Here is a 26,888-nt window from a genome sequence, read left to right on the forward strand (position 1 = left end):
AAAGCTCGACAACCCCGCCCCGCACGATGACGTCTCTGTAAATTACGAAACCAATCTTTTGGACAGCCTCTAAATTCTTCCGAGTATCATGTGCGACCACTGCAGGTACGTCGCTTGCCCCCAGACAATTGATTCGCAATCGTAAATCACTCTCGCGTCGTCTCCAGAACTTTCAAACCGCTGCTGGAAGGAGCTGGTACCGCGAGACTTTACGAAGACAGGCCTAAAATCATCGACGTACCAGCACCACCGCCGCCACCGCTAATACCGCGACCGTGAGAGAGAAAGATCATGCTCATTACGATTCCCTGCGACGTTCTCCTCGAAGGAGTTCACCCCTGCGGGGAACGAGAGACGTTTCCACGTCGCGAGACTAGCTCCTAGATAACGAAGCATTTATTATTTACGACAGGAGGGCCGACGACGCAGGCTGCTGCTCCTGGAGACAGAGCTGCTGCGACGGTGTCTGCTGTAACCGTATTGGAAGCTGCTGCACGTCCCAGCCAGAACCACGATACTCGCCACCCCAAAGACCAACCCCTTCTTACGGCTACGGTTATGGCCAGCCGGCTGTGCCCGGTCCTTACACCGGAATGACCGGTGAGTACGACATTTGCAACAAATTCGCCTCATCCGGCGAGGATGATGCTCGTGTCTCACCGTGCGAAATTCGACGGAGCCGTCCATAGAAGCCTTCTTAACCGAGCCGTACGCGTCGTTTTCGAAACGACCCTCCTCTGCTAGTTATTTCACCGGAACTGAACCTGTTAAAACGGACGTGTCGCGAAGCGGACCAGAGGTGTATTATTTAAAAATAGGAAAAACAACATTGCGCTACTCCTTTGGAACGGTGGTACACGGACGAAAAAGGACTCTACAGTTTTGGCGGAGGAGTGGATTTTCTAGGTCGCAAGCCTGCCATTTCAAACACCCGACGCATCTCCTCCGTTCTCCCCCTCCGCCTCTTTTACAATTAAAATCAACTTCGAGTCCTCGCGGAGCGCAGAGTTCTAACATTCTTTTGTATTCCGTGGAAACCTCGACGCGGTTGAATTTTCCTTGAGACGACGCCGAGATAACATCGGGCCACCGAGCGGAGGATGAATTAATTCGCGAGGTGGAACGGTAGGCTGCCGGTCCACCGATCCAGAGATGTTAATCTAAACGAGCTCTTGAACAATCCGTTCGCGAGTTAACCGTTGGGATTAGAACTGGATCATAGCGAATCGTCGCGAGATTCAAACTAATTCGAGAACAATTTTTGAGGAGGCTAGCCCGTGCCAATTTCGTGCACAGCGTTCATCCAGCTAGGCTCATTGAAACCTTGTCGAATCGTTAATCGATTGGTCTCGTATCGCGAGTTAATCGCAAATAGTAATCGTTAATCATGATCTGAACGATTTTCGAATTTTCCTGATCAGGCGGTGCGATGCCAGACAGAGTGGCCTGTGTACAACGAGAGAAGCAGCAGAAGCTGCCAATGTGTTTCGGTGGAGATTGCCAAGATTCACCTGAATGCACAGGCAAAACGAACAGCGACGTGGGCGTCGAAAACGAGTCGATACCAAGACAATCGGAGCGATAGTGTGCCCGTTTCGACTGCGGACGATGTTGAGGAAGGAACGAGCATGTTTCTTCATCGAATAAAATCGCCAAATTGACAAGCGACGCAGCAAAATTTTTCAGAGAAATACACGACAACGATTATCGCCCTCTTCCGCAACACGGAACTCCGTTTCCGGCTTTTGGCCAGCCGCTACTTGGAGACGCGACGGAACCGAATGTTTCGCGCAATTTGCCCCCATTTCCGAACGAACGAATCGGATAATGATTACACGGTTGTAAGAAATTGCTTCGTCGAAGCGTTAATTCCGCCTCACGTTCGGGTGACAAATCGGAATTGGCAAGAAATACGATCCCAAGCCCGTTGCAGCACGATCCTGTTCGAGTGTATACCGCTCGTGCAGCGTTTAAGGATTTATTAGCAAGTACGTGGCGTTATCGTTATCCGGGGTGTACAGACTCGCTGTGATAAAGGAGCTGATGAAGCGCTAACGAGGAGACGCTTCAGTTTCGATATCCTTCGATGCGCCCCATAAATTTCTTCCTCGGGAAACTTCTAACAAGGCAAATAGCCGCGTGAAGAATAGCGACGACGTAAACCGATCGTAAAGGGTGTCATAAAGTGGCAACCGAATGATAATTGTACGATATAGCGTTAAGCGTGCGTGAACTGAGAGCGAATCGAGCGAAAATCTGATCGACGCCCTACGGCGAACAATTCGCGATGTAACCATGTCTCTAACGAAGCGACGATTAATCGTCACGCGACATAATCTTTATCGTTCGACCGGATTCACTCGCCGCTACCACACTGCGCTCCAATTCATAGCCAGGTCCATTCATCAAGCCACGGGACTGTCCTATCGACTCGGAAATAAGTTGAAACTGGGCCGAACTGCGAACCGGCGACCATAAACTGACGCACAAGACACAACCCCGACAAACAAGACGTATATACGAGGAGCAGCGTCCTGTTAGACCTTTCAACCCTCTTCTACTCTTCGATGGCGACGTATCCGTGTATTCCCTCTCCAGTTTTCTGGCTCGCGGTCCCGAATCGTTGCATTTGATTCTCTAATTCGCTCGTTCGAGACAGATCGACGACTCTCGTCGGCGTTCACCCCTCGAGTTCCCGAGAAAACACCAAAAGGCTGCATCTCGAGCTCTCTGTTGTTCCAGTTCGAAGCACGGTTTCTCGCGACGACTCCAATTCGTCCTCGAAACGATACTCTTACGCGTCGACTGAAAGCTTTCTCCTATGCAGCATCGAGGTAGCTTCCGGAAGCGGTGCGAGACCGGAGAACGTCTCCCTGGTCTCCATCTGGATTTACGAATCGCTGGAAGTCATCGAGAGGGCGGAGAACAGAGTTGACGAGCTGTCGAACGAGAGGAAGAGGCATTTATCGCTGTCTTGTGGAATACCGCGTCGAGCGATCGTCCAGCGAGCGGCTGGACGGTGGCAGAAGTGCGTGAGCATCGGAAGGGCGTCGCGGTGAGGGTGCCGTTGTACGGCGAGGCGCACGCGCTGCGAGAACGGAGGTTTGGGGCCACGCGGCGGCACCAGTCGCTCCTCTCAAACCGCGAAACACGTCCCGGCGTCCTCGAGGACGAGAATCGCGAGAGGCCAGCTCTCTCTTTTTCTCTCCCTCTCTCTCATACACGCACATACGCACATACTGTCTATTCATCCGTCTCCTCCGTCCGTCTATCTTCCCCCGTCGCTACTTCTCTTTCTCTCCGGTACACGTTCGCCGCGAGTCGACCGTGAATCGTGCGGGCAAGTGCGCCAGGTGAACGATAATTCGCGTCCACCAGTGGACACCACCGTCCCCGGAAGTTGCCACCCGGTACTATGATCATCCGCGGTTCCTACGGATTCCTCTGGCAAGGGGAACGTCGACGCGACTACGACATAGAAGACGACGATCTCGACGTTGCGTACGTCGACGAAACACGACGAAACCCCGTGGCGGTTCCGTAGACCGTGTGCACGGTCTCTGCACGGACAGGAGGAGGCGACCTTGAGGCGACCGGAAGCGGCGTGCACCGGGAGTTACGCGGCAATTAACGCGTTCCCCAAAGTGTTAACGTTCTCGCGTCCTCGCGTACCTCCACCACGTCCGATGCGACGCTTTACGAAGCTCGCTCGATCGCTCGAAGAAACCTCCCGTTTCGGGCTGCGACGGAGGATAACCGTTGCTAAAAGTGCGCGGAGGAAAACTTTGTGAAACATGATAGGTGCGCTTGTGCGAGACGAAGCTCCAGGTAGGAAGACTGCACGATGGAACGTTCGTGGAAGTAAGCGGTCAGGTTCCCGGCTCTTTCGACGCGAACGGAGCAACCTTCCGGGTTAATTAGCCCATCGAGTGAACCGAGCTTTCGTTACGCCACGCGCCAACTGTGAATGGTTAGTGTCCCACTGTTAATTGCTGGCGAATCGATCGATTATCAAGATCGAGGTGTTCAGCGACGATCGTCTCGATCCGAGTCCAAGTCGAGGATAAACTCGCGTCCGCGTTCGAAGCCGCACGGATGTTCGAGTGGCGGCAGACTCGAGGGATTCCGTTCGTCGAGTATCAAGTGTTAACGAGCTGTCCGCCAGCAAACTTCTCGGTCGCAGTTTGTAGCCGCGTTGCTCGAAGAAACGAAATCGTTAAATCGAGGCAAACTTTCGTCGAACGAGAGGTTCGATTAATTACAAGCTTTCCACTTGTTCGCGGAATCCTGCCAGTTTTCTCGTCGTACGAACTTCCGAGGAGTAGAGACCAATAAACGGATCGGCGGTTCTTCCGGTGGAGTTCTTGTCTCGAGCAGGTAAACGTCGCGTGTTCGAGTCCCCGGAAGCGAGTCAGAGGTAACGCACAGAACGGTTTCCCGGAGCATCCAATTAACTCTCGTCGAGATGCATTCGAAAGAACAATAAAGGCCAATCGAGATCGACCGCTCGGCTCGATATCGCGTTATCGTTCGCCGCCAAATAGGTAAACTTCGTTAACGAGAAACTCCGTTCCCTCGATTCCCAATTGGGGCGAACGGGGGGGTGCGCGAAGCTTCGTAGAAACGATCGCCGCGGAGAATCGGGTTCCTCGAGCTAGAAAAGGGTGCACGGCTGCGCCCCGGAATCCCTGCTACGCGTCTTAACTTGCTTCACCCTCGAGCTTTACGTCAATTATCCTTCCAAGATTTCTCTTCGACGACGTCTGTCTCACGAGAACCCGCGTACACACGCGCGATCGTTTCGAATTTTCCAGCTGAATCTTGTCGGCGGATAATCCGAACGTTTCGGGACGCAACCGTTTCGCGTGCCTTTCCATCAATCGGGGGGACGTCTTTGCTCCTTCGTTCACGATGTTCGACGTTGTTCAAGGGGGGGACGAGCGCTCGCGGCGCGTCGTCGTCGTCGTCGTCGTCGTCCTGCGATCCGACAGGAAACGGGAGAAGCGAGGAGAGACGAACGGAATTGGGAACCAGGGAAACACCGAACGGGGATAATTGAAGACTTTCGAAGGAAGCTTCGACGAGCGGAGGAATCGATCCCCCCGCCATCGGGAGGAAGTTGCGTCCTTCTCTTCGTGCTGAAGCTGACTCGCGTTCCCAAGGAACCACCCCAAGGATCCTCTCCCCGTGTAATACGTGTCCAAGGCACGATACACGTATTGCGGGTAGAAATTCAATTTCACGTTTATCGCGTGTTACTCTTGTGAATCACGAGGGAAGAATACGTCGAAGCGGGCACGGTTGGTTAGCTGCGAGCGTTAATTAAGGATCGTACGCCGTTTACGACGATCGTCAGTGGTAGCGTTATCTCTGTGTGCTGATTAAAACACCCTTCCGAATTGAACGTATCCACGGACGGCCGGGCCCGATTAACCTGGACTGAATTATTTTCGGGTTTAATTGTGCATCCCTTAATTGAACCCCGTGGAACGATAAATCTCAGCAACGGAAGCACCTTTGGGGCCGACTGGATGTCTGATGCTGTACGCCTCTACGGGATTCTAAAGTCAGGTAACTCTTTCTTTTTTTTTTTTACGTCACGGCCACCCCCTCCGGCTATTTAAGAGAAGCTTTTTAGTTTTCTCCTCCTGTCGCGTTCACGTGCGTCTGAGTCGTTTCCATTGCGCGATCATCGCCGATTAGACGGGGTCGCGTGAATCATCGGAGGGTCGTTTTCGACTACTGTCGCCAGTCGTTAACCCTTCGGACACGACGCATCGCGGTTCGAGTAGAAAATGCGAGGAGACTGGTGATATATTACTATTTAAAAGCGAAAACTCCAGTGATACTGCCAGAACCTGAACAATTAAGAGACAACGTAGTGACAAGTAATATATTATCCGCAGACTGGTATTCGTGCGAACGTTTCATTCATCTTAATATTTCCTACGCCGATTAATCAGCTCGAAAACAATTAATTAATACTTTTACGCGACTGCGAACACCTGGTACGGTAAAAATGAGATGGAAAACCCAATCGAAAGGTATCTCATTAAATACACAACGGGCGATGTATCGGTGTACTCGCTGTGCGCGCAAAAAAGGATATCCGTACAGGTATCAGGACGAACATTTCGCTTGCATAATTCGATCTCTGCCTGTGTGAAGGGAACGCTGGTTTTTATCAGGGAAAACGAAATCGCGAGCCCCGAAGGTACTCGTAGAGGAGCGGGATGTGCCTCATACCGGCGAGTGCTTTCAAGGGGTGCAGCTGGAAATTTATCACGATGATAGCGCTGATAACGAAGCCGTAGGTAAAAGTGATTTCGCGGTTCTATTTTTAAGGAGGATCGGGATAATATCCTGGGAGCGATGCCAATCGGGTTAAGGGTATCCTTGAGCGACGTCGATGCGATTTGGTGAACATTTTTCGCGAAACTCATCCCCGCCTGCTCGTACGTACACATCGACGGGTATAGCGGACGCTACGGAGGCAGATCCCGTTGGGAATGCAGCCGCGGGAGTTGTAAATTTTGGTAGGGAAGCATTCTGGTTGGCGTGGTGAAATTTTCTGCCAGGTGAACGACGAGATTAGCTGCCCTCGATACCTTTCTTGCCCGGTTTAATTCGATGGTCGATAAAACGTGATACACGCGTGAGGTTCGTCGCGAGGGTGAATTCAAATTTGGGTCGCTCGACGCATCGCGATGCTGGCAATTTTCATAAACGTCTAATAATTTTTTCTGCTTTTTGTTGGTGTCCTTCAACACCTCCTAATGGTACGAAGATCGATGCGATGCTGGGGAACGTCGCAGCGGAAATTTTCACCTTTCTCTCTCTCTCTCTCTCTCTCTCTCCCGTTCTCCCTCGAGCTTCCTCTATTATTTTTAAGAGAAATATAGAAGAAGGTAGCATTTAACGTGGTGGCGATCAAATTTGCTCGAGGCAACACGCAGGGTCGCGATGTCATTTCCAATAAAGTACGCGTAATTAGAGATAATTGGGGATGAGAAATGTTGCGGCGTAGCTCCGCACAACCAGTGCCCCTGAGTTACTTCGTCATCCTCTCCCACTGAACCCACGAGTTGCCAAGAAACGATGAAATACGACGGCTTTGCCTAAAAATCCCGATCTCTCCTCGAAATGACGATCGAACCAACGCTGTGGAGAGCATCGAGTGGTATCTGGACGGATTACCCCTTTCGATGTTACCGGGAATTAACGAAATCGCCAGGATTCGCGTTGCCAAAGCCAGAGACGCTTAATTCCGAACGGCGCCGTTGATTTATCATTCCGATCTATGGTCTAACATTCCTCGAAGGACCTCGTTCCGAGAGCTTATTCCCGAGGTACATTAGCATAAGATAGCCAGCGGCATTATTCGTGCGTGCAGCTTGGAAACGCACGGTGTACAGAATGGCGCGGTAGCTGTTTTAAATAAGCATTGAAAAACCGTGCTTGGCAACCGTAAACTCGGGGCACATCGTTCGTATCGCGAAATTGAAATCGCTGGCTACCGAATAAATCACATTTTTGCCTCACCTCCCGCCCGCCCTTCCTTTTCCGTGTTTTTTTGTTTTTTGTTTTTTTTCTTGTTTTTTGTCCGCCAACTTTTTCGAACAGAGTTACTGGTAATTTTTTATATAATTTCCGAGCTCCTATTAATCCGGATAACTTCCCTTCGAAACAATTTCCCCAAACACCGTTCGCGTAAAAAAGTTATAGCGGAATAAACTTCTTGTTGCATCCGATGCGCGGCCTGTCTGACCATGGACGATCCATTTCCCCTTATTGCGGCTGGTACCTGCTCTTTCTCTCTTCCTCTGCTCGTTCCCGATGTTTCACCAAAGATACACGAGTTAACCCTTTGCGCCACTGTGTCGAACCGTACCCGATACTCTCTTCCTTCGATTTGTTTTCAATTCCCTCGCGCGCAACCTATTCTTTTGTAGAAAAATTTCATTTAACAAAATACAGAATAAACGCGGGCATTGGGATTCACGGAACGTTCATCGAGAACGGTATCGAGACTTGGTATTCGTACGAGCAGGCAGGGAATTAACCAGCCTCTTGTACCCTCTTCCCTGGGCCGTTGCTTTTTCCATCGACGAAGTGGGACGCGTGGTAAACAGAGGAACGCATCGATCCTCGTGTTCCATTTATCGAGTATCGTGTTCGGTGTTCCCGATTTCTCGAAAAGGCGCAACGCGAACAGAGATCGACCTTAAACCGTCCAGCTAAATCGGAAACGGAAACGGAAGACGGGGAGAGAAGGAGCCACTCGGCGACGGACCCGATGCCTGGCCATTGACACTGTACGACTTCCGGTTTGCATGGAACCGGCGGGCAATCAGACGCAATCTTTCAATTGGCACCGAGCGTAATCGAGACTGGTGGGTCCCTCGTTGCTCGCAACGGTTCCCTTAACAGCCAGTAATCGCCGTTTCGTGGCCAGCTGTTACGTTACTCGGTTCCATCGACCGATCAATCTGCAAGTCGAACAGCGAACCGAAGTCTGGAACCTGCTCGAACGGAGGAAAATAAGAATTCCTCCGAGTCTTATCTTCGTCGAGCAATATTCGGTCGAAGGACTCGTGGAAACTGTGGGGGCTGTTCGGAAAGTTCGCGGCGAAATTTCAGAACAATTCGAGGACGTTGCGTCCCGGGGAAACTTGCGTTTCATCGGATACCGTATGCGCCATTTGCGTCCCTGATTTTCTCTCGTCTACTTGGACAGCCTCGAGATCCTTTTCACGACCGAATTTCAGTCTTTCACGGGGATGAATTCCCCCGGCTAAGTGGTTGATTCAATTCACCAGTCTTTAGGATAAATTTCACGAGAATAGCACGGAGCTGAATGATGCACTGTCTCGCGAGCGATGGATGGACGGACGGACGGAATATTTCATTCGGGGTATCGACACGCGAAGCTCTGCGTTATCGTCCTCGATTTATAAAGTCCCTCTTTTAAATCGTCGCATTTAATCAAAGGAGTAGCGCCGCCACGTATTAAGCGTTCCATCATTTAACGGCGAGTTCGTGAAAAATATCTCCTCCGATGCCTTTCTGCCGGTCGCGAGCGAGCGGAAAAAATTCGGCTCGCAATCGGATGCGACTGCGTTACCCCAATTGCGAACAGCCGCGCGTCATTTCGACGGGAAATACAGCCTCCGATTCGCGTGTCACAGACGGGGAGATGTCTCGATTTCAGTTTGTTTAACGTGAAATGTTTATGACGAATAATTCGACCCGGCCGAGTGCGCTTACGTTCGCTCGCGGAGCTTTTAGCGTGAACGGTGAAACCGGAGAGCGCGGGGTAACCAAACAAAATATACGCGTTTAAAGCACAAGCTTGGAAACTGTTCTGCGAGTATTAAATTAATTGTAAGACCGCCCCTCCCGAACCGTGGAATAATTCCACACGGAGGAGGATTCCTTTGGGAAAAAGACGTTTCCTTAATTGAATATCCCTTCTCGATCGACGTGGGACGCGAGCACCCTCGAAAAAACGTGAATGGAGGGAAAAACATTATCGCGTCTTAACGAAACCCCTTTCCCAGCTCTTCCTCGGCAGAATTACCTTGTTTCGGACGAGCCTGGTCTTCCGTTTCCCTCGGACCATTGCTAAGCTAGGATTAGAAACGATAAACGTACGGTCGACAAACATCGTTTTCGAGGGATCGAAAGGGGGAAGAACGATAAATCCTCCGGTTCTACGCGTTATCATAATCGCCAGCGGAATTCCTTCGGTTGCAGGAGAGTCGCAGGAATTGGTTTCTCTATTTCGTCCGGGGATTAACGATCGGATCCGTCAAGAACACCATCGACGATTAATCGTGCTCGTCCGTCGGATAAGAATCGATTCGAATGGGAGAAAGTATGAAAAGGAAAAAAAAAGCACGGGAGAACGAAAAGAGGAAAAGTATCCGCCGGGGATGGGGACGCAAACACGTCCCCAGATAAGCCGGTAAACATGGGGCGGACAGAAACCCTCGAGGCTTCCTCTCGAAGAAAACGCAGTTAAAATCTGACGTACGAGGGGGAAACATAAACGTCGCAATAAATTCCACGGCTATACGCACGGTTTAAGGACAAACACGGAGGCGACACTGACCCCCGTGTTGTTTCACGGGCGTGCTCGTTTCGGTTCGATAACTCGCGCGTCCCTGCGATGAATAAATGAATCGAATTCAACCCCTTCGACGTTCGATCGAGATAACGCTACGCATCGCGCGTCCCACCATGGAAATCAATGGCACGCGTAGGGGAGGATATTCCTTTTTACGTAACAACCCACCCACGCGCGCGTGGCTTGTCCTTTAACGCGTTCCCTTTTTACGTTTACTCCCTGGTCATCCCGTTCTCCGACGGTGCTACCTCGTTAACATATTAACAACGCGCGACACGCGCCGCCAAAACAACCCCTCTCTAATTTACCCGGCTACGTAGGTGAGTGGAAAGTATTTTACAACGTCGCGCGACGGTACGCGACTCGGTGTCTCGAGCCATGGGAAACGCGTTCGAACGTCTGCGAACGCGCGGCGTGCCGCGTTTATCCGCGATTTTATTTTTTTACCCACCCCCTATACGAGCGAGCATCGCGCGATACGGATCTCCTCGGTCGACGCGCGATACGAATGGGAATTAGGTTGCTCATGCCGACTCGAGAACCTTTACCCTCCTTTCTTTCATCCCCCGTCACTTGTCGAAATAGCAACTACGTGCGCCCGATACCCGCCCATTATCCTATCGTTCCTCGGGTACGATACACGATACGATCCACCCCTCTGCCCATCCACCCTGAAATTTACATGGAAACGCAGGTACGCTCTAATGGTAGTCCGTTTAAGAGGGTTTCGATTGTTTCGATTGTTCGCCTCGGTCTCGAGTGTACTTTATTCATTTCGAGAACGTAGTACCCAAGCAACGAGAGATCGCTGGTGGAATTGATGAACGTATCGCGAACGGTTCGCATGTACACTATCCGAGGGCATAAGTCACTGGTAAGCTTGTAACAAATCGTTTCTCACGAAGGCGGTGGAATTATAGAGCTGTGCTACTTAAGTAATCTAGAGCGTACGCGGTCACGAGGCGAGTAACACGGGAACGCGTGAAAATTTTCGTACGTTCGGTTAAATCTTCGGATAAACCGATACTCTGGTAACACTCGGTTAGTGCAAAGGCACGCGACTCGCGTGACGAGCGTGGAGCCGCTTCGTTACGTATTTTTTTCTGCCTCGACGTCGGCCTCCGCGACCTCCGTGCGCCGAACGAGGGGGAAAAAAAGGTCGTTTATAAAAAGCGCGGCTTCTAATGTGTAAGTAATTACGTACACGCTTCACGGTTAACGCCGGCGATTCGTGTGCGTGCGATCTTACACTTCTAACGCAGACCTGTTTACCTCGGTCACGAAGATCTTGGCCTCTCAACTTCGGCGCAACCCTCGCACCCGGCCGGGGTTAACTAACGTGTCTCAATATTTCTCGTTTATTTTCGTAATTTCGTATCCAACGAATACGCGAGACGCTCCGTGATAACGCGAGCGAGGTGATAAAAACGTACTCTAATTAGAGATAAATCGAGCGCGCGAACGGTCTCGATTGTCAGTAATACGTTCCGTGATTGCTCGTATTTGCTGCACTGCGACATGTATAAATAATTGCTCCCTTTATACGCGATCGACACGGAAAAGCATTTTACACGAGCGTGTCTCTGATAGAATACCTCATATCTGACAACGATTCGACCAGTTGTTCGACTTGGTATTATAGCGACGCTGCTGTCCTAAGTAGTAACGGTCCGTAGTTGGCCAGGCGTTACATCGACGCGTTCTCCGATCTATCTTACAGCACGCGCGACATTCTTCGACCAGTTGTTGCAACGACGATCCATCAGACGTGTCGCTATCAATTTACCCTAGATAGGAGTAAGTTATCGCCTTCGGTTAGCCGGGATAATCGACGCTCTAATATATTATTAGGCTGGTTATACCGTCGCCCCTTTGTTTTTGCCGATGAGATTACGCGATCACCACCGGCGTAATCCGCGCGTGGTCCACCCTGGCGAGACGCAACATTGGTAAAAAGCCTTGACACGAACCCCCACCGAGACCAATAAGCGGATTATCAATCTCTCGAGGGTGTCCTCTCGACGCTTACGGGGTGTTTTTGCCCCCACGGTTGGGTTCCCCGCAAATAACGAATCGGCGAGCCGATCGATAAATCGTTCCGATATGGTTTATCGTCTTTCCATTGACACTCTGTTACAAGATTGTCACGACTTCCCCCTCGTGGACTTCCGACGCGAAACAAACTCGAGCCTCGAGAGTTGGACCTCTGGAGAACGCTCTCAGCCGCATGTTAATTACAGTAGGCTTCGCTGTGTGTCGTAGTTGGCTCAAGTTCGAATGATCCGATGCAAAAGTTATCGTACTCGAATTTCCGGCATATGCTTCGCACGGTCTTGGGGTATGCAAAGGTTCCGCTCGCGGAAACTTCAACTCTCCTCTCGTAGAGCGAATAGACAAGCTAATATAATCCGAGCGACATTATTAGCGATTATTCTGGGAGATTTTGTGCGCCACTCGGGCAGATGATTACGGTAAATAGAAGATAACCGAATCGCGATGATATAAATTCCAATTAACCGCTTAAGCGCCGCGAATTTCGCGATGAAGAAGCTGATACAAGTTTATCTCGTGGCCACTCGACTCGTACTGCGGAAACTGCGGTCCTCGCGGTAATCCCTTTCTCGAAACTACCAGTGCCCCGACCGGTGAACGCGACAATGTTTCTACGCTCGAGGGGAGAAACGTGGCCGAAACATTCGCCCGTCGAAGCGCCTGGAAAATTGAAACACCCGCTATCCAGACGCCGTTCGACTTTTCAAGCCGAGCTTTCGATGATTCAAAGCTCGTGACAGAGTTCGAAAGGGCATGATTTATATCGGTCCGCGGGTAGACGCGTCGAATGGTGGCAAAGAGACCGATAGGAGGTATCCCCTAGGAACCAGCAAAGGATTCCTTCGACGGTTGATAATAGGCCTGGGAGACGCGGCTGAAAGGATTTATTCGTTCGCATACGTGACAAAATCCGTGGGTCGAAGCTTCTTGTTTGGCCCAGGGAGGATTTATGGACGAGCTCGGCCGACAGGTAGAATGGAGGAGTTCGCAGGTCGTCCGAGAGACCGTATCAGAAGTGAGATTGATTTCGCGGCGAGTAATTCCGGCGAGATCTTTCAATTACCAGCGGCTCGCCACGTTCGGTCGTTAATGGAATTAGGAGATTCCATTTCGGCCATAATGGGGATGAGCGCGAAACGAGCGTGTAAGCAATATCGGAACGACAACTCTCGATGATATTTATCGCATTATACAGAATAGATTTATGGGCGGGGAAATCTAAACGCGATTGCGCCGATCTTGTTCGGCAGATACGATTCCCGTTCTCGAAATAAATCGTTCGACGAAGACGGTATCGCGTTGCTCGATGGAGGGGGATGAACCGAGGAATACGCGAAAGATCGCGAGGTACCGCGAGATTGGCGATACCCGACGCTCTTAGAAGACTTATGACCCCGCTGGAAATGGTGGATGGTAGCGCGGTACATTTACCGCATTAAAACGCGTTCTCGAACGAACGATGGCGGACAGAGGAATCTTTTGACGCGGCAGAAAAATTACCGAGGAGACGAGGATGCATCGAGTTTTTCTGGCCATTTGCCGCGTGCCTATCGATCGCAACGGATCTCTCGTTCATCCGTGAGGATCAAGTTCGACGGTGGCCTTCTTCGTCTCTCGCGCGGCGATGGTATCGAACGCGCGAAGGGTGCTCTCCGGGGTGTGCAGATGCGCCAACGATAATAACTAATAAACGACGGGCAACCGTAAATAGCTGGCCGTGCGCTGTAGAACGGACCGTAAATAAAACGTGCGAACCGCCAACAACTCGGGCAAACCCCACCGGGGGGTGCAACCGTAGCTCTCGAAACTAACTTCGAGATTGTACGTGTGCCTGGTTGTTAACCCGATTCTTTTCAATCCCTTCGAACGAGATTTCGTTCGCCACGGGGCACGGAACAGATGTGACCACCGATTCGGGTCACTTATGACCGCCTTCTTGTTCGTTTCGCGTCGGTGTGAAAGAAAGTTGACCGAGAAAGACATAATTCACGCGTCACCTCGGATGTACCCAAGATTCGCAGGGGTTGTTATAAACAATAGAATTCTCCTGACGCGATTGTTCCTCGGCTTCGAATGAAAAGCTTTCGCGGTGTTTCGCTTGACGCAGCGGTTGCCAAGATTCCCCTGCGTCCATTCTCTGGTTCGCCGTGTTCGCGTTAAGAACCAGAGGACAAAGGAGCGAGAGGTTGATCGATGAGGGAAGTCGTCCTAACGACAGTCCTCCGTTTCTTACGCTCCGCTGTCTATCGGTTCGCCCTGGCGGGTACGAAATTCCATCGAGGTGGACGGTGGGTAGCAGCAGTCCGCGCTTGTCAGCTTGTTAACGCCGAATGAATATGGATTATCCGGACAGTCCCCTTCTGACAAAGGTGGAAATGTCGCGTCGGTTCGATCGATCGATTCTTTCTTCCGGGTACAATAGCAACACACCGCGTCGGATTTGCATCGTAGAAACATCGGGGGCGGCCATCCGGTTACGATTTCGCAGCTACAGCTGATATCCCGCATGGAATTCGAGCGGCGTTCGCAAATGAGAACGATCGCTGGCAACCCTTTGTGCTCCATCCGTTCGATTTCCAGCTCTCGCGCGGACAATTAGGTGCGTTTCAATTAAAATTATCCCGTGAATCTGATCATTTCGCTGGCAACGTAACCCGTCCGCTGGAGTCGGGCCAATTATTATGTCGACCGAGGCGACAACACCCATGGAGATTTATAATCGGTAGAAGTATCGGTGAATGTGACTCCGTCGGGTCGTATATCGGTTTTCACCACCCCGTGAAAGGTTAAAGGGACAAAATTTTCAAATGGTTGCTTCACGTGACCTATGTACACGACCTACACTTTCTCAACGTTTTTAACACGGCTCCGCCACCGCGAGTGTGCGTGACAGAACCATCACCGTGGACCGTGCTGTTTTTAACCATGGGAAACTGAAAGATGCTAGTCACACGGATATGCAAATACTACCTGCACGGTTTCCGATTAACGCGAACCTCAAATTTTTCGATATCCTTCACACGTAGAGAGAGAGTGAGTAGACGTAATAAATTAATTTATGCACACGCGTGATATCGATAGTAAACGTGTTAATCCCAGCAGCGCGCAGATAAAAAAAAAAGAGAACTTCCATTCCAATTTTCAATAATGCGTTATCATCCCCCGTGCGAGCCACAGTCGAATCGCTAATCGAGCTTCGAGGACCGCTATCTCGGGTGAAATACGCTTTTAATCTTCGAGGCGATCGGACTAGTCTCAGCCATCGCCGGCAGATACCATCGCGTCCCCTTTGAAAAAAAAAAAAGTAGAAGGGAAGAGACGGTACCTTTGAAATGTTCGCCAGCCGCGGTTCATCCACGTTTTCGTGGCAGCGTTGGAGCGGTGCTCGCGAGATACGGTCCCGGAATATACACTCGGACGCCCGGAGCGCGGCGATGGCCGCGGCAATTCAATTAAAGGCTTCGAAATAAAAATAGACGACACGGATTTCCTCGTTTCGAACGGCGCGTCGAGCAACCCTATCGATTATCGGCGAGTCGGTCCGCGTCGCGCCACCCTCCTCGCGCTCGATCTAATCTCGACTCGCGCGATCGATGGACGCGTGACGGTTCTTTTTTTTTTTTTTTTCCCACCCCTATTCGCTCTCGCGATCCACTGTCTTCCGGATAGTCGCGGAACGCAACAGGTGAAACTTTCAGAAACTCGTTAACGACGGCGTGTAATTGTCCGGTAGGAATCGCGCGCGAGTCGAATCGACTTCTCGTCGTTTCACCTCGTTCCGAGCACACGCTTCCTCTCTCCTCTATCTCGCGAGCTTTCGATCCTAAACGAACCGACTGCGCTCCTCATCTCGAAAGTTGTACGGTTTTCTTCCATTGATGTCTGATCCTATTTTAGTAGCAGCTGCCAGCGCTCGTTACATTTACAATGTACAAGCTCCGTAAAGACTCCTCCGGCTGATTCTCCTTTTCAAAGGACCGTTAAAGGATCGACGAGGACGTTCCGCGAGCGTTCTCCCTAATGCGGCCGATATGAAATTTCAGGCTGCATCAAATTCCCGGGGAATTATGCCCGCGCGCGACTGTTCGTAACGACTCTGCGACTCGAAATCACTTTGTCGAAAATACCGCGTGGCGCAGCGTTCGCCTTTCCCAACGAAAATAATGCCAGTGCTCGTTGCGAATCGATAATTCGCAACGAGCTTAACGGAGAACACGTTGCCCCGCACCGTTTTCGCTATTTTCGATCGTCAATTGCGAACGAAGCGAGGAACAATGGGATGGGTGGGTTGGTTTTCACGGGGTGATAGGTGATCGGGTGGGAAGAAGCAAATTTTCCCAACCAGGCTCCGATTCCACGATCCTCGCCTCGGATGCTGGTAGCTTGAAGACTGGCTCGTGTCCAACATCAGCGGGTGAGGAGAAATGGAACGACGCGACGCGTTTGCATTCATAGTTGCCGCAGTCACCGTTACAAATAATTTGTGACACTTTTCAGGGAAGGACAGAGCCAAAGGCGACGTCTTCGGCCACTCTTTTTCGTCACCCCCCGGTTATCCGATTCACGCTCCGACGATCAATGCACGGCTACGTACTTACTCTGCCCGACCTTGTTCGACTCGCCGTGGTGTTCTTATCGATTAAACGACCATCACAGAGCGCGTCTTAAATCTGCTTTCGTCCTCCTTATTATTCGTATCTGTTTGATTTCTCATCGTTTCGCCCAGACATCGTTAATCTCGCCGCTGAAACTCCATTCCCGTGAAAATTGAAAGACAAATACTGGCTAGGTTGGAAACGATGGCCCGGAGAGGATGAAAGGGAGAAAGAGAGGAAGAACAAATCCTCCATCCGGAACGCCACGAATTTTACTCGACTCGCTTCGAGCCGAGGCTCGCGGAGAAGCTCGACTCGAAAGCTGAAAGCTTAAGAGCTCCCATGGTCTCGAGAATTCCGACCCCGCGGGTTTTAATCGGATCATAGATTGCAATGGCATCGAAAAATGCCGGCCCATTCTTTGTTCTGTCACCCGTGAATGTCCGCTGGACTTTGAAGACAAATAAATAGACCGTTGGCTTGCAGGATGTAAACTTTTCTTCCTCTAAGGATTAACGGAAGTGAGGCCATTATGTCTCGGTTACAAACTGTAATGAAACTCGTTCCCTGGTCTCGATTTGTTTCCACGAAGATGAAGCGTCCTCGAGGACGCGCCATCAAGGATAACGCGACAACGTCTCGGTCGCAGGAACCGTCGTTCATTTACGAGAAGCTGATGGTCGTTGGTGCTCGTTTACCGGTTCTCGCAAAGGCGATAGCGCTTCTTTGATTTAATATCTAACGAGGATCACCAGTGTGACGGTGTCTTTCCGTAATGGACGTGAAATCGAAGTTGGTCGCATGTGGACGCATATTTGGGCGCCCTCAACCATTAAGTGGGAAGATAGACGACGAGGCTGGCGTCAGATTGCTTGTTCCATGTCCTATCGATGGAACGACGTGCACCGCGAATTCCGGGCAACATCGAGATTCGCGAAATTGGTGCGGGCGCCATCAGCAGATGAATCTACCCGCGTCCTGGTACCGCCTAGCGTTTGGCCACTTTGCGGCCGGATTACCCAAGCCGACGATTCTAAATCGACCAATTTTCCTAACCAATGCATATTCTCCCACGTGGCCCTGTGGAACGCTGTTATCTTAGAAAAGAGAAAATCAGAAAAAAAAAATGATCGCGCCCTACATCCTCGAAACAATCTAAATCTTAATGCCAGCGTTTTACGCGAGCCAAGTAGAAAGTCCACCGAGTAAAGCCAGTCCATTAATTATGGAAAGAAACAAAGTTGGTCGGGTAAAGAAGTAAAGACTGGAAAGTAGAATGCTTTAAAACCCGGCCTTTGATGTAGACGCGACTATTCTCCGCAGTATTTTTACGCTGACTTTCACGGGGATCGTCCCGCGTTTCAGCTGTCGGACGGCAGCTCTCGTCTTTCCCGTCGTGTATCATTTACGTTCGCGCAAAAGGCGATATTCGATGCATAGAGACGTTAAGTAACTGGCGCGGAAAGAAGCGTCGCGCACTTGGACCTTTGAACGCGACGCGCCAAGGTTTTCAGACAGCCTCCTCCTATTCAGCCGTGTAACGCGATCGAATAATGAATCTATGGAACGCGGCTATGGACGAGCGACGTGCGTGCACGCGTTCAATTTACCAGCAAGAATAACGGAAAGTGACGTAAAACGGCTCGAGGGACGAACGTGGGCGAGGGAAATCCGATCGGTAGCCTCTCGATCTCTCGTTCTTCCGCCTTCTTGGTTAATTTCCTTCCTCGCATCGGGTGTTACGTTGTATCGGTTTCAGTTTGCGCTATTTTCACCTTCTTTATCCGCGTCGAGGTTTTCGAGGAAAGGGGAGAATCGCGGGTGGTTAACGTTCGTAGGAAACAGGGAAGAACGCGGAGCAGAAACGGGAGGGACGTACGTGCGACGAGCTTAGCTTGGAAAATCGTCCGGGCCATCGAAGCTTATTAGACCGTGACGCCAATCACTCCGTGTCGTCGATAAATTCGTTTCGTTGCAACTGGTAATTGCATTTGTCTTGCAACAACGGCATTGTTCCATCGACGCCACGGCGCTCTCTCGATTTTATTTTATTTTGTTTTTTTTCTGCCTCTCTTTTTTTAACCAAATGATGAAATTATTTTTCATTCGAAGAGGAATGGTCCTTTTCGCCCTCGACCAGGGGAAATCGAATGAAACGCAAACCACTTTGTTCCCGGTGGGTCGAGGGTAGGAGAAGATACAATAATAACCCAGCAACGTGGGTTGCGATTGCCTCTAAAAAATTCTATAAACGTCCCGGGAAAAGTGATCGCGGGCGATGTTTTCAAACGCTCTAACGAGAAATTAGCAGCCTCTATTTCCGTTGTAATTAGATTGGCCAGCGATTCGTATGGAACTTGGCACACGACGGAAGGAACGTGGAAAATGTTTGTTGTTAAATGAACGCTAGTACTAAATGGCTCTCCCGAATATTGTGCATCGCATTAATATTCAAACGACCAGCGCAGCGACAGGCACGTCTGTGTCAGATTTACGAGTCGTTCCACGCCAGTTTTTCGACGGTATTTAACGTGGTTCATCGATATTTCAACCGTGAAACGTTGCTAGCTACGATTCTTGCTTAAATTATTCCAACCTCGAAACTCGTCTCTTCAAAGCGAATAAAAGAAAAAAGAAGGAAAAGTCATAGTATTCCATCTATCGTTACGGAATATTAAATGCACTGATCAAGAGAATTAAACGCTAAAAAAAATGGAACAACGCTGGTTACTCCGTAAAAGACCGATTACGCGAACCGGATGAGAAACGACCAGAATACGCGTCGCGTCGCCTCGAATCGTCGAAGAGCAGTTGGATCATCCTCTGGAGCGTAACCAAGTCGCACTCGACGTCTCGCGAGCAAAGAAAAGTCGACAGGATCGAACGCGACGCGAGGACCCGCCGGTGTAATTGAATTTCCGGTATCGCTCACGAGTTTAACCTTTGTCTCGCGTTCGCGCGAGACGGTACCACTTCTCGTTGCGTTCCGAATCCTCCTCGTTTCGATTCCAAAGGATACGCAAAGCGACAGTTATACGAAAGTCAGTCTGTTCCGAGCGATTTCACGTTCGACACCTACCAGCTATCCGAGGATATTTCATCCCGAGTCACTCTCATATCTCGCCTTCGAAACGACCCCGTCAAAACGTCGATTGTTCTCTTTCGCCCGATCAACTCCCGTCTTCCGATTCTTCCGACTTCTCGCGCTAGTCCTCGCGCGATCCCTCGATATCAGAGGGAATCCCGACCACGGGATGTCCCAGGATAAAATTCTCGTCTTCTGGACGGCTAGGTTATCGCGAAACTTCTAACGCCAACTCCATTTCCCACCACCCATCGGCTCGATTATGAAGTTACGAACCTCGATTCGATCGGTGTCGCTGATTAAAGTTAATTAGAGACCGTGCGGGGACGCGAGGTGGATCCTGTTAATTCCGCTTGCCTTTTTCACGGGCTCGCTTCCGGGTGGATCGGAATCAAGGCGCAAATCCGACGGTAAACACCAAAGTTTTACGCGTTCCACGGCTATTTACCGAATCCCCCGTCGCGCTTCGAAATTCGAGTCTGTTTGCGTTCGAATGCAATAAAAATCACGATCTCGTTGTTTTTTCCCCTCTTTTCCTCGTTCCAACAACAATCTACGAGACACTGCCTGTTTTTATACTACTGTATCATCTATTACACGTTCGAGGTTCTCTACGACGATAACTAAAAACGCTAACGAAGCTGAACCGTGCGAAGTTCTTGATTAAACTGCACTTATTCTCACGATCGCGTTATTTATCTCGACTCGCGGAGGAAGGTATTCGAGCTGGTCGCGGCAAATACGGTGAAAACGATGCGTCAGGCGTTTGTATCCAACGTGGAAAAGATCTGCCGTTTAATTACGCGGGTGATCGATCAGCGTTATCCCTTAAAATCCATAAAGGCGATAAAGGATAGCGTTTATCGAGGAACATTCTATCCACGGCTCCCCCCTGTAATTTCAACCGTTAAAACGGACACCTGGATTGATAAATCGTGACTACTGTCCACCGTGGGGCTCGTAAAACGATTGGTAAAAATTGTCGAAGATGTCGCTCGCGACGAACGATCGGACGAATCGACTTGCTCTGGCGAACACGCAGGACGTTTCGGAGCGTTAATGGGCAACGTGGGCAACAACGGGCCCGCGATATCGTCGCGTGCCATGCACGGTGTTCTACACGCATCCTGGCTAATGGGATATCTCTGACATTCGAGCAAGGCTATCGGCCAGGCTGTAGAGAGAATCGGAAACGTCCCTCCGCAAAATACACGACCGAATTCCCTGACACAGAGCGCAGCTCGTCCGGCTCGCCGTGGAATTTCGAGGGAAATAACGCGTTCCTTTCGCCGCTCGATCGCTTTGTTCCTCGATACTGCGAATCGTCTCCCGTTTCATCGTATGAAGATTAATTGTCGGGTCACCGAAAGTTTCGAGCGTCGAACGCTCGTGGAACGTTAAATCTTGCCTCGAAAATAGTCTCGGAAGCCGATTCGTACGGAGTGGATGTAAGTGCACTTCGACTCCCGGAACGGATCGATTCCAGCGAGTATCCTGCGTGCGTTTCGACGGAGACGTCCCGTTATTGTTGCAACGCCGATCGCGAGCTTCGAATTATTCGGAGTACGGCCGAGCAAGTTTCAGCCAGGCACTCTAATCGCTATTTAATTAGTTGGACCCGGCAACGATCGGAATTTCGCAGCCCAGCCGGAGCAGCGACGCGTACTTCGATCAATTTAAATTCTCCGCGGGCCTCGACGGAACGAGAGACATCGTGAACGAAATGGCGCGGGACGAACCAGTGTTCTTCGCTCGATCGTCAACGCGGATCGTCCACTCGAAGCGTGCCGGTTAATGATTCGAAATATCGAAACGATTCGCCGATAAGTTGAACCGAACCAGGCACCGCAGGGCAGAGAGGAACCTGGTGAGTTTCGGGCACAAGTTTCGAACGATCGTGGCTGCGATTCGAAATACACCGCGAGGCGTACATTCCGGCACGCGTTTCGTCGATTTAATGCCGTAATCGCGTTCCCGTCAATGGTAGTGAAACTTTGGGCGAGCGCTCTCCGCGTGGCCCGATTCAGGCTGGGCGCGTGTCAGAAATCATAATCCCCGACGGTGGGTTCCGTCGAATCCAGACTGTATCCGACAAATCTTCGCGTAAAATTAGTACGTCTATTCCGGATGAAACTGGACCGCCGCGTGGTTATAGCTAGGCGATTTCTCCGCAGCCGAGTGACATTAAACTTTGAGCGTTCGAAGATTAAGAATAACGCTAGCGAAAATCGGTACCTGTCGAGAGGAATGTTTCATTAATCCGACGCGATCGAACTTTCGTCCATTTGTTCTTAGCAGGCTAGAACGCGGCGGTTCCTCTCGAGGCTGCGAATTTCCGTGGCGCTGGAAAATTGGAGGGCTCGGAAAATTGACGGATCGATTCGATCGAACCGAAGGGTGACCCAGGCCCGGGCTGGGCTGCTGGAATATTGAAAGTCAAGAATAAACGAGCCCCGTTCGTTCTACGAACGTAAAAGAGAGCGGTTTCGTCCAGGAGTTCGATACGCGACAACGACGAGAACGACGGTGCAAGGTTTATCGGCCCTGACACGTGTTACGACGCCCGTCGGCTATGGATACGACGCAGAAGGGGTATGAACGAGACAAAATCCGTATCGGGGGCCAGGCTACATCCCAGCGCCGATCGAAACCCCTTTGATCAAGTAGCGGTAAACATTCTCCCAGGTCACGGATGAAAGCTCGGCCCTGTTTCCAGCCTCCGGTCTGGCCACGAAATCACAAACCTCTCTCCCTCGCGCTATCTCGCCTCTTTATGACACTTTCCTCGCCACCCTTTGCCCCCTTGGCTAAATATAGACACGGAGGTGGTGGTGTGTTGCGCGCCGGCGAAAAATTGCTAAATCGTTTGTGCCGCGGGAACGTTCGAGCGAGCACCGCCGCGAAATGATTGACAATTACGCGGCCGAGCCGGGGAAATAATCTCTGTACTTGGAGCAACGAGGAAGTGTGCACTTGCACAGGGTAGGCCGGGGGTGGCCAATTTAAACTTCCCGAGTGTGCCGAGTGTTCCAGTGTGCAGGTGAATGGAACTCGAGGGCCTCTCGCGAAATGAAACGGGGAACGGGACGTCCCGTTTTCCAAGTTCCGTCCGCGCCCACCCGCGCGCGCACGCGGACCTATAATTCCCGTATCAATTTTAAACGAACCTCGTCACACCCCTACGATCCCCGTGCGCCAAGTTATTTCGCCGTTTCGCCGCTCCAGCCACGCTAGCCGATGTAAAACCAGCACCGATAAATCAAGGTGCGTCGGTACGGTTTACGAGGGATCGCTTCCCGTGCCTTGAAGCCCGCCGTTACAACGGGGCGAACGGAAACGGCCGGCGTCGCGTCTCGCGACACGGATCGCAATAAAAACCTCGCAGGGTTCCGCTGACGCGTGGTCTCCTACGAACGAGCCAGCCAACCGTGCGCTCTCTCACGGATCCGTTTTCGTTTCTGTTTCAGATTCCCCGTGGGATACGCCGGCTCGTTAACGTCGTCTAGCCGAAATCCACGAGCGTGTCTCCCGGAGCGAATTCGTAAATTCAGCAGTAGAGATCGACGAAGCGGTCGGACGTTCGATCGAGCAGGAAGAGACGAAGGGAACGGAAGAGAAGAGAAGAAAAATGAGAGGGTGTACGGGAATTCGATGGAAGAAACGCGGCGTCGACGGATCGACGACCTGATAGGGCCAGCCCTCTGATTGATAGGAGCGCGCGAAGCCGGGGCTGCGCGGCGGTCGTGCGACGAAAGATGAACGAAAGCGCGGTCTACCTGCTCGGATCGGAAGAAGAGGCAAACGTGCCGAGCAGTCAGCTGAACAGAAGTTTCTACAACGCGAGCTACCCGGCCCAGAATCGTAGCTACGAGGACCTCTGGAATCTAGCGACGGACAGGGCCGGGCTGGCGATACTCCTGTTTCTGTTCTCGGTGGCCACCGTGTTCGGTAACATGCTGGTGATCCTGGCCGTGGTCAGAGAGAGATACCTTCACACGGCCACCAATTATTTCGTCACCTCGTTGGCGTTCGCCGACTGTCTGGTCGGGCTGGTGGTGATGCCGTTCAGCGCGATTTACGAGGTGCTGGAGAACCGTTGGCTGTTCACCACGGACTGGTGCGACGTATGGCGATCGTTGGACGTTCTATTTTCCACCGCGTCGATCCTCAATCTCTGCGTGATCAGCCTGGATCGTTACTGGGCGATCACCGACCCGTTCACCTATCCGAGTAAAATGAGCAGAAAACGGGCCGCCATACTGATCGCCACCGTCTGGATCTGCTCGAGCGCGATCTCCTTCCCAGCGATCGCCTGGTGGAGGGCCGTGCGAACGGAGGAGGTACCGGAGGACAAGTGCCCGTTCACCGAGCACCTGGGCTACCTGATATTCTCCTCGACCATCAGCTTCTACCTGCCTCTGTTCGTGATGGTGTTCACCTACTACAAGATCTACCGGGCGGCCGTCATTCAAACCAAGAGCCTCAAGCTCGGCACCAAGCAAGTTATAATGGCCTCCGGTGAGCTGGAGCTCACTCTGAGGATACATCGTGGAGGCGGTACAAATACGGACGCGAGGCACCTGTTCCGCACCGCCTCGAGCACGCCGGAGGACCTCCAGGATCTCGAGGAGCCGTTGACGGCGATCCACAACAACTGTTTAACCAGGGTCCCGTCGACGAGGATCAATAAGCAGCACCGTGGCAACAATTTCTCCCTGTCGCGTAAGCTGGCCAAATTCGCCAAGGAGAAGAAGGCGGCGAAAACCTTGGGGATCGTGATGGGCGTCTTCATCATTTGCTGGCTACCGTTCTTCGTGGTGAACCTCTGGTCGGGTTTCTGCTCCCAGTGCATATGGCAGGAGAAGATTGTGTTCGCGGCGGTCACGTGGCTCGGTTGGATCAACAGCGGTATGAATCCGGTGATATACGCCTGTTGGAGCAGAGACTTCCGAAGGTAAGCCACCCTTCGCGTCTTCGATTCTCCCAATCTATTCGCGCCCGTTGGGATTCCCTCGCGCCTCCGATCGAATTTCTATTCGAGGCTAACAATTTCGCATCGGGGATTCTCCAAAGTCCTCTATCCCCGCGGTGGATTACTAAACGATTCGTCGAGTACGACTGTTAACCGGTCGGTGAGAAATCGGTAAACGCGTCCTCGGTGTTAATGGTCCTGTAACTATGCCGGACGGTCACTAAACGACGGGACAGGGGAATAACGACTAAAGGGGCAAAACCGCTAATAGAACCGTACAAATGTGCTCCGTTCCGGCGAGTCGAGAACTCGCGTTGTACAACGCGAGTTGCGCTCGCATATAGGATGACGGGCTGAAATCCAGGATTACACCGAACAGCGGTCGAGTCTGCCCTCTTCCAAGTAATTGCATTCCGCGCGAGGTCGAACTTGGGGGTAAATAGGTCCATTTTCAAACCCGTAACTCTTTTACAAACCGTTGAACCGCGATAAAATAGAAAAAAAAAAGAACAGCTGCCCCCGTAAAGCGGCAGTCCGGATGAAAAAAACGAGGAGGAAAGGATTAGAGGGGATCCTCCGTCGAATCGTCTGGTGGCTATTAATTGTCGAAATGGAGCAACGGACGTGGCTTCAAGGGACCCCATTAAATCACTCTCGGGTGAAATAGAGTAATCTTAGCGCGACGTGGGTCCGTATCGAGGATCAATTTCCTCGGCACAGATACGAGGGTTGTGGAAAATGTTCCCGTGAGCGACAGGCATCGTTTGGGAAATTATTCGAAGCGACCACGCTCGGCGAGCTTCCTTTCGAACGTACGAACGGCAAATATTTTTCTATTTTCCGAGCGCGCGAGCATTACTCGAGCGAAAGGCGAGAGGGTTGCCTTGCCTCCGTGTTGTTTGGACGCGTTCAAGCTGCGCCGACAAATCACCGGCGTAACTTCCGGTATGCCGGCCGTCCCTGTTTCGCGAACGGATGCGCCGAATAATTGGCGGCAAAGTTCCAGGAGACAACGAACGGTATGCAAATAACGCGATTTAATTGCGCGTTGTCACGCGCGTTCGCGAGGGGGATGAAACGGGACGCGAGAACCCCGACAGGGGTGAGCCGCGCGAACCGACAAAGAATCCGCGTCCCTTTCATTAAATCCCACTTACAGATCGCGAACACGGGGTTAAACCGGAAAGCAGCCTGGCTCGCTTTATCCGTTTCGACAAGCTGGCGAACGTAATGCACACGCGTGTATCGCGAGAGATCGATCGCGCTCGGTCCGGTTCCATCAATCTCTTTCCAGTTCCGGTGAACGGTAACGGGACACCCTCCGACTGATTTTTCAAAAAGTCGTTTCGCCTCGAACTAAGTATACCTGGCTGACAGGGCCCGGCGCAAAGTCGGGACCACACGCTCGTGTAACATGGCCGGTGAAAAATGAGGACAACGTTCAGCGATAAATAACTGCGATACCTGTACGATGAGAAAAAAGGGGTGGACGGGGTGGCGTAAGTGAAACAGAGGAGAAGCGGACGAGAAGAAAGGAACGGGAGACGAAAGAACGCGAGCGAAGACGGGGCGAGAAGGGTGGCAAAGTGTGACGCGCGAGGGAACATTAACTCGATGGACCGTACGGGGTGTATTTGTCTCAATCTCGAGGTGCTTCTTTCTGCTTGGCTACTTTCGAGGGAAGGCAATAGCCGGTGTTCAACCGACGCGACTTCTTTCCCGACTTCGCGGACAATTTGATCCTCGTTTGCAAGTGGTACAAGTGAAGAGAGCGAGGGGTCGCATAGTTGTTTGCTCGACGACTACGGGTTAGGGGGTGGCTGTTCGCCACCGGGGTTCACCGTGCGCGGTGCAAACGGGTGGGAACCCTTTGTTCGCTATTATCTAGCGGCGCAGCCATTATTCTTATGATGAATTAACGCGGCTGGTACCGGTGTAAAACTGGTATTATCCACCGATGGATCAGCCGGGACTCTGCCCGGCGCCTCTACACCTGGTGGCTCGTAATAACGAAAGTATAACAGTTTGTCTAACTCTCGGGGTTACGAGGATCGC

At 51.4% G+C, this 26,888-nt stretch overlaps 3 protein-coding genes across 4 annotated transcripts in view; 2 read left to right on the forward strand and 1 right to left on the reverse strand.

Annotated features, from left to right (window-relative positions):
• The window catches only part of Adar (adenosine deaminase acting on RNA), a 43,260-nt gene that overhangs the window by 14,037 nt on the left and 2,335 nt on the right, over nt 1–26,888 (reverse strand). The window lies entirely within an intron of this gene.
• Nucleotides 89–1,585, forward strand: LOC143428245 (uncharacterized). The gene is made up of 4 exons (XM_076902969.1): nt 89–105; nt 168–275; nt 413–600; nt 1,422–1,585. Exons 1-4 carry the CDS (start codon nt 89–91, stop codon nt 1,583–1,585), a joined length of 477 nt encoding a protein of 158 aa, XP_076759084.1.
• Dop1r2 (dopamine receptor 2) overlaps nt 23,492–26,888 on the forward strand; it is a 31,695-nt gene continuing 28,298 nt past the window's right edge. For both annotated transcript variants that reach the window (XR_013102429.1, XM_076903435.1), the window contains exon 1: nt 23,492–24,815. Coding sequence is in view for 1 of the 2 variants with exons in the window: in XM_076903435.1 (XP_076759550.1) it covers nt 23,617–24,815 (1,199 nt within the window). In the remaining variant the exon portion in view is untranslated. The remainder of the gene's footprint in view (nt 24,816–26,888) is intronic.

Source organism: Xylocopa sonorina, chromosome 10, assembly GCF_050948175.1.
Source record: "Xylocopa sonorina isolate GNS202 chromosome 10, iyXylSono1_principal, whole genome shotgun sequence".
NCBI classification, from domain to species: domain Eukaryota; kingdom Metazoa; phylum Arthropoda; class Insecta; order Hymenoptera; family Apidae; genus Xylocopa; species Xylocopa sonorina.